This window comes from Liolophura sinensis, chromosome 11 (genome assembly GCF_032854445.1).
Source record: "Liolophura sinensis isolate JHLJ2023 chromosome 11, CUHK_Ljap_v2, whole genome shotgun sequence".
Taxonomy (NCBI): domain Eukaryota; kingdom Metazoa; phylum Mollusca; class Polyplacophora; order Chitonida; family Chitonidae; genus Liolophura; species Liolophura sinensis.
This window is the reverse complement of record NC_088305.1, coordinates 23,732,485-23,745,617: the sequence shown is the minus strand read 5'-3', so window position 1 is coordinate 23,745,617 and position 13,133 is coordinate 23,732,485. Positions and strand designations below refer to the sequence as shown.

Below are 13,133 nucleotides of genomic sequence, written 5' to 3'. Positions count from 1 at the left end.
CGTTTGGATGTAGGGAATAAGAGCTGCCGACTAAAGCACCTTTCATAGCGAATAGCGATGCTGGTGTGAGTGGCAGAGGGCGTTTGTGTGGCCATTTTCGCCCTCATGCTCATGATTCACTCAAAAAATTAATTTGTTAAATTCAGCAGAAAGTCAGTTGTCTGAGTGATGCTGGAATGTATTCTGTTATTATAGCAGATTGTTCCGTCAAATATAACACACATATTCTATTAATTCAACCATAAAATTCTATTAGATTAACAGAATATTATGTTGAATATGACAGAATATTGTGTTATAATAACAGAATACATTCTATCATCACTCAGACAACAGACTTTCTGTTAAAATTAACAGATTACAATTTTGAGTGTTAAACACAACTTACATTACCGTCCGTCAGTTTGTGTGTGGCAGAAAAAAGACCAATTATTCAGTCAGGTACTCAATCAATCATCTTGTCAGTCTGTATATTGTAACTTTTATTCCACATGTACGATTGCAGTATTGCCGACTTATCTTTACGTTCCATTCATTCATTTATTGTGCCTCTTATTAAAAAGAGCTTGGCCGCAGGTGAAAGTATTAAAACAACAGTGTTATTCAAAATTTGTGCACTAAACACACAAGATCTTGAAAATGAATTTGCTCCAAATAACACGTCTCTGAAATTTGCTTTTCCATTTTTAGTTTGCAAAGTGGGAGACAAAACATACAAACCTGGTGAGCAGTACAAGGACGGATGTAAGCTGTGTACCTGTAACTACGACCTGACAGTCACGTGCGAAGACAAAGACTGCAGAGGTATTAACCAACCTAATACAGACACGACATTAAGTGGGAGTTGACAAAGTGGATTGTAAGGAGTTCAGCTAAAAAGAAAAATAAGCCTAGCTTTCAAATGAGGCATAAGGAAATCACAATCTATGATACATTTCTCCACCGCTTTCAAATTGTCAGTTTCACAAGATTGATTCGTACTCGTTTGCAAAATTGTTCTGCATATGTTCTTTGAAACTATACGTATCTTCCGTGACTGAAATTTAACAACTCGTCGAATTTTATCTAAAGAAATTACAGAGAATAACTGACGTTGTTAAAGTTTTAATACCTGCTTTAAAACATCTATATATGTACCTGAAATAACTGTTGTGCTGTTCGCAGTTGAATGTTAGCCATTCTACGGGAATTATTTCTATAAATAGCATATTAGGCTATATCTCCACCAATACTGCACCTACAGACATTTTATTTGGTACGTTAATGATACTTAATGCGGGCTATCACGTGAAGCCAATAATTCTCGATTCTAACACCAGGGGGCGCTTCTGTGAATAGCAATCTGAATAGCTGTCTGGCCCATGTCTCCATTAATACTGCACCTACAGACATCATACTTGGTACATTAATGACACTTAATGCGGGCTATCACGTGATGCCATTAATTCCCGATTTTAACACCAGAGGGCGCCTCAAATAGCAATCTGGATAGCAGTCTGGCCATATCTCCATAAATACTGCACAGAATAGAATACGAGGAATATTTCTTGTTGATGACAACAATACCGTAACATAAATGGTTTTACACAGTAACTCTCCGGACAGTAAAGAGAATAGAAATACGGTATGCATATGAATGATCTGAGAAAAAAATGCGTCTTTATTTTCAGTTTGCAAAGTCGGAGACAAAACGTACAAGCCCGGCGAGACTTATAAGGACGGATGTAAGCTTTGCACCTGTAAAGACGATTTAACCGTCTCGTGCGAAGATAAACACTGCAAAGGTGAGAATCAAAAGCTGAAGATTCCTAGGCTTTTGTAAATGTTGATCTTATTGCATTCACGTGTATTGTTTCCGGAAATTAGGAATGTGCACCTACCTCCAGCTAAGGTCAACCTATTTATTTGATTTGTGTTTGTTTCTTTACCAATTGTTTACTGTTCCCTATTAACTGTGCCTTATATACGTTTTAAACTTTTTCACGATAAAGGACCTCGTCCCACTTTGGTGCAGGGGTGAGGTGTAATGTTTTTCATGCAGACAAAATAAATAAAACATACTTGAAAAAGAAGTGCAATTACTGAACAACATGTGTGTGGAAAATTGGAGTAATGGGATTTACACCTTTTTTTATCAAAAGGCAAATGTACAGTTAGCTTTTCTTAATGCATTTTCCTGAGAGGATTCTCTTCATAATAAAAATATGATTACGTGAACCAAAATCATTTCCACACATTTGGTGTCTAGTTAGGGAGTAGTAAGCCATAACAAAGTATCGTGTTGATTCACGCAATCATATTTTTATAAATCGAAAAAAAAATTTATTTAGGATAATGAGTTCAATTCCTATAATTGCTTACTTTTTTTTAGAGTTTAACAAAGTGAGGTAATGGAAGGGAGGGGGGGGGTGAACTTGACCCACACAGGAAAATTTGTTTATATTCCTTCATATAATGTCAAGCTATTTGTTAGATAAGTTTAAATATATTATTTTAAACCTATACAGATTATACACACAGCATTCTTCCAATGAAAGCTCAACGCCATTTACTTCGGCTAACATCATATCGTACAGTTACATGGAGAAAGGGGGCTGTTTTGTTCAGTTTAGCGTCGTAATAAAAGTCTATTAAATACCGTCATATATTCACGGAATAATTCTTAAGACAAAACTTGTTTCAAATACCAACATTAGGCGGCTATTATCCTATGTATTTAACGACACACAGTAGGCTGATGGATAGAAACGAATATTTTAGCTTGGCCTACATAACATGTTCAACCGCATACCGGGAAAACCCTTGCGCCATTTCGCATACGATCTGTCACTGTGAGCAGTTTGTCAGTCGACCTGGAAGAAAGGGTCGTTTACCTTCTTATAAAAGAGCTCTTTGAATCCGATTGAAATTGTTGTATAATATCAGAAAAAAGTAAAAGTATAACAAAGTGTCTTGTACACGACTGTGATCTAGATATTTGGCTAGTTCATACTTCTTTTTTGGATGATTTTAGTTTCCGCATATCGCGCGATTCATCATTTTCAGTTTGCAAAGTGGGATGCTCCACATAACACATCTCTGAAATTTACTTTTCCATTTTTAGTTTGCAAAGTGGGAGACAAAACATACAAACCTGGTGAGCAGTACAAGGACGGATGTAAGCTGTGTACCTGTAACTACGACTTGACAGTCACGTGCGAAGATAAGGACTGCAAAGGTCAGGATACCACAATGTCCATAACACCAACATCATGTCGTTTTTCGGTATAGATTTGAGGTATACAAGACGATTATCTAATTTAACGTTTCATTGACGCTGTACAGTAATTAAGATTAAGCTGATTTTGCACAGTTTACACTAACGATTTGGTATGAAAACGAAACTGAGAAGTGTCAAAATCTGTGCATTAAACATTAAGTTCTTAGAAATGAATTTGCCTCCAAATAACACATCTCTGAAATTTGGTTTTCAACTTCTAGTTTGCAAAGTTGGAGACAAAACATACAAACCTGGTGAGCAGTACAAGGACGGATGTAAGCTTTGCACCTGTAGATACGACTTGACAGTCAAATGTGAAGAGAAACATTGCAAAGGTAAAACTACAAGCAAACTGATCATAAAATTTATTTATTGTATTTATTTGATTGGTGTTTTTTTATATACATATAAAGAATATTTCATTTATACGGCGACGGCCAGCATTATTGTGGGAGGAAACCGGACGGAGCCCAGTGGAAACCCACGACCATCCGCACGTTCCTGGCAAACCTTCCCATGTACATGATCATAAAATGACCATGTTTATATTTAAACCAGGTCTTCATGAACATTTCCCTTTGTGTTCGATAAAATGAGCTCTTCGCATTTACCTGCGCATCAAACGAGCTCAAGTATAGGCCTACATCAATAATCAGGGAATAACAGTTTTTATGAGACTATGGTTTTCATTGAATATCCAAATATCTCATGAAATAATTCTGACAACTTCAGTCAATTCTGCTGCTATCAACGTTCTGCGATCTGAATGTTAGTTTTTTTTTTCATCACACCTGGATAGGACAGGATGTAATGATTTCCCTGATTTTTCATGCGGTGCAAATTTCCCATCAGATTATTGGTGTTTTTCTACGATGTTTTAGTATGCAAAGTTGGAGACAAAACATACAAACCTGGTGAGCAGTATAAGGACGGATGTAAACTTTGTACCTGTAACTACGACCTGACGGTCACGTGCGAGGATAAGCATTGCAAAGGTGAGGATGAATGACAACTCAACGATAATTTTCAAATGAAACGTCGGTGAATGCCAGATTCATTTGTAAAATAATATATTAGTTCTTTTAAATGGAAATTACGGACTGACTGGTGCTTTCTTATGCGTGGTAATCGAAGAACAAAACTGGCGTATGCATTTGAACAATGCATGTACAATGGAATTTGTATTATTTGGCACTCTGTGTATGCTCTGGATATGCCCTCTCTCTTATCAGATAGAAGGGCATTCGCAAACCATTTAAGTCACGCACCTCTAAATTTTTGCATTTATTTAATACTTACTGTTTTAGTTTGCAAAGTTGGAGACAAAACATACAAGCCTGGTGAGCAGTACAAGGACGGATGTAAGCTTTGTACCTGTAAATACGACTTAACAGTCACGTGCGAGGATAAAGATTGCAAAGGTAATAGTCAATTGAAACGAATATGAACACCAGATTTATTTGTAACTGTTCATTTACATTGGCAAATGCCTAAGCCAGGTGATTAGAGAACATCTCTCTAATTAATATGCAATACTGACATTTGCGTTTCAAGGTCAAGATTTGAGTATTTACATAAAATCACGACCTGAATTTTCATTTTCAGTTTGTAAAGTCGGAGATAAAACATTTAAGCCTGGTGAGCAGTACAAGGAAGGATGTAAGCTTTGTACCTGTAACTACGACTTGACAGTCACGTGCGAAGATATTAAACATTGTAAAGGTAAGTCATCGATGGAGATGGTGCTTTCACTCAGTGGATGTATATGTTCATTGCACAAATGATTTCCTCATTCATTACAACTGGTCAGTTTTTCGAATTGTGGCTGCAGAGGAGCCAGATTATTTGGTACTTTGGATATGCTCTGAATATATAAATTCCCTCTTTCCTATCAGATAGAAAAATATCGGAAACCATTTAATTCACGCCCCTCCAAAAATCTGCATTTATTTAATACTTGCTGTTTCAGTTTGCAAAGTGGGAGACAAGACATACAAACCTGCTGAGCAGTACAAGGACGGATGTAAACTGTGTACCTGTAACTACGACTTGACAGTCACGTGCGAAGATATTAAACATTGTAAAGGTAAGTCATCAGTGGAGATAGTGCGTTCACTCAGTGGATGTATATGTTCATTGTACAAATGATTTCTTCATTCATTACAAACGGTCAGTTTTTCGAATTGGGGCTGCAGAGAAGCCAAATTATTTGGTACTTTGGATATGCTCTGGATATAAATGCCCTCTCTCCTATCAGATAGAAAGATATCGGAAACCATTTAATTCACGCCCCTCCAAACCTTTGCATTTATTTAATACTTACTGTTTTAGTTTGCAAAGTGGGAGACAAGGCATACAAACCTGGTGAGCAGTACAAGGACGGATGTAAACTTTGTACCTGTAAATACGACTTGACAGTCACGTGCGAGGACAAACATTGTAAAGGTAAACCTGAAATAAAAGTACCTGCGCATGCACTACTGAGTTTCTGCATGTTGAGAACAAAATTAGGGTTTACATGTGAATATAACGGATGACATTTACATGTATCTTCAATATCAGTTTGCAAATTGGGAGACACAACATACAAACCTGGTGAGCAGTACAAGGACTGATGTAAAGGTAAACTTAGAAGTTAAATAAAGGGAATATGGAAACCAGGCTTACTTGTAGTTTCTTACTTAAATAGAAATTAGGGACTGGTTCGTATGTTCCTCTGTTTCGTGATTAGAGAACGTCTCTGCATATTAACATGTAATACTGATTTTTGCTTTTCAAAATGAAAATTAAGGTATGCATATCAATAAAACTAACGATGTTCATATTCTTGTTCAGTTTGCAAAGTTGGAGACAAAACATACAAACCTGGCGAGCAGTACAAGGACGGGTGTAAGCTGTGTACCTGTAACTACGATTTGACCATCACGTGCGAGGATAAACATTGCAAAGGTAATCGTCAAATGAAACGAATATGAACACCAGATTCATTTGTAACTGTTCATTTCGATTGGTAAATTCCTAAGTCATGTGATTAGAAAACATCTCTCTATTTCAATATGCAATATTGACAGTTGCAAGGTCAAGATTAGAGTATTTACATAAAATCAAGTTTAAGCCACACACCTGCAACTTTTGGATTTCATTTAATACTTACTGAAAATTTGCTTTTCCATTTGTGAGTTTGCAAAGTGGGAGACAAAACATACAAACCTGGTGAGCAGTACAAGGACGGGTGTAAGCTGTGGTACCTGTAAATACGATTTGACGGTCACGTGCGAGGATAAACACTGCAAAGGTAATTTTCAAATGAAACGAAACTGATTATGTTGCTGCTTTTTGAACAGAGATCACTGATGGTTTTGTTATTGTAATTTTGTAATTTTTGTAGTGTCCTATGTGTGGTGGATAGAGAATAGAATTAAGGTATGTATTATGAATGATCTGAAGAAATTTATTTTTATTTCAGTTTGCAAAGTTGGAGACAAAACGTACAAACCTGGTGAGCAGTACAAGGACGGGTGTAAGCTTTGTACCTGTAACTACGATTTGACGGTCACGTGCGAGGATAAACACTGCAAAGGTAATTTTCAAATGAAACGAAACTGATTATGTTGCTGCTTTTTGAACAGAGATCACTGATGGTTTGTAATTGTAATTTTGTAATTTTTGTAGTTTCCTATGCGTGGTGGATAGAGAATAGAAATAAGGTATGTATTATGAATGATCTGAAGAAATTTATCTTTATTTCAGTTTGCAAAGTTGGAGACAAAACGTACAAACCTGGTGAGCAGTACAAGGACGGGTGTAAGCTTTGTACCTGTAACTACGATTTGACGGTCCACGTGCGAGGATAAACACTGCAAAGGTAATTTTCAAATGAAACGAAACTGATTATGTTGCTGCTTTTTGAACAGAGATCACTGATGGTTTTGTAATTGTAATTTTTGTAGTTTCCTATGCGTGGTGGATAGAGAATAGAAATAAGGTATGTATTATGAATGATCTGAAGAAATTTATCTTTATTTCAGTTTGCAAAGTGGGAGACAAAACGTACAAACCTGGTGAACAGTACAAGGACGGGTGTAAGCAGTGTACCTGTAAATCCGACTTGACAGTCAAGTGCGAGGATAACATTGTAAAGGTAAACATGAAATAAAAGGTGACCAGCTTCATTTGTAGATCAGGTCATCATGCAGCTTTCACTTTAAATAGAAATCACGCACTGGTTGGCGGATCCCTATATGCGTGGTGATTAGAGAACATCTCTGTAACTAAACATGTAATACTGATTTTAGGGAGTGTATATCTAGTAAAACTAATGATCTTAACCTCCATTCTTTCAGTTTGTAAAGTCGGAGATAAAACATTTAAGCCTGGTGAGATGTACAAGGACGGATGTAAGCTTTGCACCTGTAACTACGACTTGACCGTCACGTGTAAAGAGAAACATTGCAAAGGTAATTGTCAAGTAAAGAACAGATTGATTTCTAAAACAGAGATCATTGCGAAGAGATCTTTAATTACAGACAGATTCGTAAGTTTCTATTCGTATAATGACCAATGAACATACAATGCTGATTTTGTTGCATGTAAAAAATATGGCACGCATATGAAAGCTGACAAAATTTATCTTTCATTTTTAGTTTGCAAAGTGGGAGACAAAACATACAAACCTGGTGAGCAGTACAAGGATGGATGTAAGCTTTGTACTTGTAACTACGACTTGAAAGTCACTTGCGAAGAGAAACCTTGCATAATAAAAGGTATACGAAAGCAGTGAATAATTTATAATCAAGGGACATTGAATTTAGTTTTAGTTTAGTTATTAAGTTTTGATTTGAATGATGTTTTACGCCCTACTCAAGAATACATTTATAAGACGGTGGACACCATTGTATGGTGGGAAGATGTAAATTTAGCATACAGCAATTATCGCTCGTGCCGGCTTCCTCTACTGCTTCAGTAGTTCAAGGTATATGGCGCCTGGCCTCGTCGCCAGGTGTCGCCTGTGTCTATAGATTCGTGGAATTCCGGCTGTTGCCACAACATTGCAATGTCGACCCGGCTTCAAAAGATTAACCATTATAAATATTATTTTATTGCATTGATTGCACTTCCCAAGTAGCCTAACAGAGCCTAACAGAGTTGTGACAATGTATATTTAGGTTATATATGCAGAATGTCGGATTAAATCGATTGGCTAAATTACTGAGTAACAATTGCGTCCATTTTCTTTTAGTTTTGCTGAACAGAGTCCAAAATAACTTTTGCAAGCCATTAGGAAAATTTTAAAACATTATGAAACGATCTCTTGATAATGAGAATAATCAAAGAGATAATTATTATGGAATCTTTAAAACTACTGTTTAAAAAGTTTTTCAATTAATTAAATTTTAAAAATTGCAAGTAGGATTTTGTCGCAAGTAGGCATGTCTGCCACCAAGCTGCGGATCGTGGATTTCTCCCGGGCTCTGTCCGGTTTCCTTCCACCGGATAATACTTGCACGGTGTATTCTTGAGTGCGGTGTAACACACCAATTAAATAAACAAATAACTAGGCTCCCGGTGAATTACTATCCATGGTCATAATGACGTGATGAAGACGGTACACGGAGCTTTTTTACTGAACGTGTTTACCGTTATCTTGCGTTTTTTTTCTTTTCCTATGATTCAAATGAATATGGCCATATTATAGTCTTATGAACTGTAAATTAGCAATTTTGGTAAGTGAAGCAATATTGTGTGCTTTGTGTCTGCCATCTAACTGAAGCCATTTATTGCAATGTCATTTTTCTTACCCGTTCCAGTTTGCAAAGTTGGAGAAAAAATATACGAAGTGGGTGAAATGTACATGGATGGATGCAAAGAATGCACGTGCAATGACGACAGCAAAGTCACGTGCGACGACAAAAATTGCAAGAAGGAAATGGGTGTGTTGTGTTCATCTATTCGTAGAATGCAGCCCTACATGATGCCCTTTAAAGTTAGCTAAGGTTTGCGGGGTGAACGTTTACCACAATGAACACCGCTATTTTTATGCTATTGGACAATAGACCGTTGCTCTTCCCAAAATTAAATGAATTCATTAACTGTACTTCATTTCAAATCTCTAATTGTTTTGCATGTTATCTATGATTAAGCCAGACCTATAATGTTTTGTGTGATATAGCGCTTTGACTATCCTTTTGTTTTGAATTTTCAGGTTGCCCCGCACGTGCAAGTAAATTAACGTGTGAAAATGCATGTCTCCGGGCCTACTGTGGTTACGGCAGAGAATGTGTGTAAGTTAAGTTAAGTTTTTGAGCAATGCGTTCACGTGTTCACCCAGGCCTGCCTCGCTGATTTGTCTGTCTAGAGAACAGGCTGGCCAAATACCTGCAAAGAGCGGGTGATTTACTCCAGATACTCTGGTTTCCTCGATCCACCCAAGGACATTCCCGGCCTCATGGAAGTGAAAATATCTTCAGTTCACCGTTAATCAGCAATCAATTGAATAAATAAATACGTAAAATACTGAACATTGGGTAAATGAAAAAAATATGTTTTCTTACGATTTCAGACCTGATTACTGTGATGACAAATGTAACATTATCTGCAAACCTAAAGGTAAGATATTTTCCTTGCATCTAGCTTGACAGGTCTATAAGCTTGGTGCTACAAGACCGGGGGCATTTTCACAAAGCGATTTTGGGGTTTAGCCTAAAGTTATAATCCATATTAAGCTCTTTAATAATGTTTAATAATCTTTAATAAATAATAATGTTTCACGACTGGTTCTGTTGTTTGGTAGTACAATTTCAGCCGTGTTTGAATTTCCAGCTTCGAATATTTTGTTTTATAATTGTTGGTTTTAAACTTTTGACCTGAGTACAAAATGCTTTGGTGAAATAAGCTGATGATCTTACAGTGGAATATCTCCTTAGATATATCTTACTGACGATTAACTGTATAACAGTTGAATGCTATTCAAAAGTACACCCGGACACTGGAGATTTTATGGTTCAAACTACTTGTCTAGTTTGTGGGTTTCAGCAGAACATGGTTACTGAGTGTGCTTGCATTTGAACTGTTTATTGAACGAATTACTGCATTCAAAAATTAATTCCTTAGTTTTAACAGTAAGTCTGTTGTCTGAGTGATACTAGAGTGTATTCTGCTATTACAACAGATTATTCCGTTAAATAGGGCCTATAAACACACATATTCTAATAATTCAACACAAAGATTCTATTAGACTATCAGGATATTATGTTGAATATGACACAGTGCTGTGTTATAATAACAGAATACATTCTAGCATCACTCAGACAACACTCAGGCTTTCTGTTAAAATTAACAGATTAAATTTTGAGTGTGGCTTACAAACAGTCGTGTAACCCACGAATACAGTCAGCTGAAACATTCACTAATCCGGCGTTTTAACACTCAGTATGGTTGGAGGGCCTTCATTTAACCTTCAGTTCTCCTGTGCAGCACCTATTTAAATCTGAAAGTTTCTGAGGCATTATAGGTAAACATCTCAATGGAGTTTGACGGATAAATCCGTATTTATCAAGCAATTTGAGACTTGATCATAAATTGTAAGTCTTTAAAGAGCCAAACACAGAGCAGGAAAGATCTCAAATTGTGGTTAGTACACTGCTCTGCCGTAAAGAATCAGTGCGCAAATTATAAGCTTTCTAGAGGAAAATATTTTAAATGTAGCTGTGTTTGAATTTTTCTCTTCAGTTTTAAGACGTTTGATAAATACGGGCGCTGGTTTTCAATTGTGACGTTAATAACTAGCATTTGTTCCAACCAAAACACACCTGGCAGTAAATTCCAAAATCTGTCCTTGAAATGTCAATCACCAATTTGGTAAGAATAAAGCAAAAAAAAAATTAAAAAAAGAAAAGAAAAAAAAATTAAAGAAAGAAATAAAGAAAGAAAGAAAAGAAAATATGTCATGTCCAAAGAAGGCCAACAGTACATATCCATAGTTCTCCTCTGAGCACTTCCGGTTTTTATACTGTTGTTCCCGTGTAGCGGAAACGAGGCTGTGGATAATTCGGTTTTACATAGCGCACGTAACGAATCTTCCTTGGCAACCAGCATTGTAGGTTTTAAGTCGTCATGGTAATTACATGAACGTAGCGCTACGCTCGCTTTGTGAAAACTAGGCCCTGGACCTTTGTTAACCTCCCCTACTATGAATTGGACTGTGATAACTCTTTTGTGACGTTGATTGGTTGCAGGTGATATATGCCCGGGAGGAGCGAAACCCCTGGACTGTTCTAAAGCTACTGGCTGTGCCAATTCATACTGCCCGTGGAAATGCATGTAAGTATATAGCCGTATGTAAGCCTGTCATGCGCAAAGTCGCCATCTTCTCTGAAAAAAATATCTCTGGCGACTGTCAAGAGGAGCGCAGGGATTGGTTATGTTTTGAAGAATGCATGGTGAAACAAAATTTTCAGTTGTTGACAGGGATGTCATATTTTGCGTGAAATGCTTCAGAGAATAGATCCGTGTCATTGAGAGTATGCGTAGTTTAATTAATTTCTACCAATGAGAAACATAGAGAAACGACGTTCATATCCCTTATTCCATGCAATAATTAACCGCTGTTGACTTTAGCCATTTTCTTTCTGTTGGGTTATTATTCAAGAAATTTTTTGGTTTAGTGGTTCAGGTTGACGTAAATGAATAACACTGGTGTGAGTTTTACACCTTAAGTGGCTAGAGACCGTACACCGCAAGTGTCCGGAGGTTGTAAAATGAACAAACTTGGTTTTCCATGGATCAAACACTGTTCAGTTAGGCGTCGGTATATTGAGCGACTGTGTGGGGCGTCATGTTTGATGTCTTCGGCATTGTATTCGAGTGAGGCAGCGCTTGGAATGAAACTCTACATGGAGAGCACGCCATTGCTAAATATGCATAATCAATGCGTAGCCTTAAACCTGCTGACAAAGAGCATCCCATCTGCAACCATTCTTGGATTCTTATACAAAGTACAACTGAATAATTTGTTATCTCATTAATAAGTATATACATATTCATAATTTACATCTTCTTTTTTTCATACAGGCACGACGCATGCGCATACTGCCGTCCTCTCTGTGTCAGTTACATGGGATAGACCGAAAGTTCCAAGATTCCAGATCATAGGATGTTACCTAATAAAAACATTGCTCTACCTGAACATCTATAACTGAAATGTAAAAAGAAAAATGTGAACATTATAAGTTGTGTTATAATGGAACAGAATTATGTTATTTAACTGAGTAATTAACTGTACCATGTCGTAGAAAAGCATAAATCTGTGTTCTTTATATTTACACATAATACGAGGAACTGATGCTGATTACTATCGGTATGTATTTGTAAGCACGGATAGAATTGTAATATCACTGTTCTTGAACTGATCACCATAAATTTGTCAATAGTATGTCGTAAATAAATACTTAAATATATGTTTTTGCGGATTAGGTTGGAGTAGCTCAACCTGTTTTATAAAAATTGATATTAGATACTTATATTTACATGTTTACACTAATCCCGGAAGCTATAAATGTAGTCGTTAATACTCATTTGCTTCATCCGACTTCAAGCAATCTGCTGAAGCTTTTAGACAATCAAAGGATTCTTTGTGGTATATTTTTCTTCATGGTAAAAGAATGTTACCCGTTTGCACTTCCCATGACGTATGCCAAATCGGCACGGACATAAAAACCACCACCATTATAGAATCACCCATGTACATGTATATCATACACCCCTTTTGCTGAACGTCCCCTCGATAATGGTTTGGTAAGATGACGGCGCCATAGGCCACGAATCTTCCGTTCATTTCGGATTTTCGCCACACCGGTTGGTTGGGTATAGTGGAAGC

At 36.8% G+C, this 13,133-nt stretch overlaps 1 protein-coding gene across 1 annotated transcript in view; it reads left to right on the top strand.

Moving 5' to 3' along the window:
• LOC135478214 (kielin/chordin-like protein) overlaps positions 1–11,582 on the top strand; it is a 34,887-nt gene extending 23,305 nt beyond the window's left edge. Inside the window, exons 23-38 of the mRNA XM_064758486.1 lie at positions 691–804; positions 1,671–1,784; positions 3,104–3,217; positions 3,481–3,534; positions 4,141–4,254; positions 4,567–4,620; positions 4,865–4,981; positions 5,229–5,345; positions 5,591–5,704; positions 6,095–6,208; positions 6,726–6,839; positions 7,010–7,063; positions 7,288–7,341; positions 7,603–7,716; positions 7,903–7,956; positions 11,494–11,582. Coding sequence (XP_064614556.1) covers positions 691–804; positions 1,671–1,784; positions 3,104–3,217; positions 3,481–3,534; positions 4,141–4,254; positions 4,567–4,620; positions 4,865–4,981; positions 5,229–5,345; positions 5,591–5,704; positions 6,095–6,208; positions 6,726–6,839; positions 7,010–7,063; positions 7,288–7,341; positions 7,603–7,716; positions 7,903–7,956; positions 11,494–11,582 — 1,505 coding nt within the window. The remainder of the gene's footprint in view (positions 1–690; positions 805–1,670; positions 1,785–3,103; positions 3,218–3,480; positions 3,535–4,140; positions 4,255–4,566; positions 4,621–4,864; positions 4,982–5,228; positions 5,346–5,590; positions 5,705–6,094; positions 6,209–6,725; positions 6,840–7,009; positions 7,064–7,287; positions 7,342–7,602; positions 7,717–7,902; positions 7,957–11,493) is intronic.
• The last annotated feature ends 1,551 nt before the right edge of the window (positions 11,583–13,133 follow it).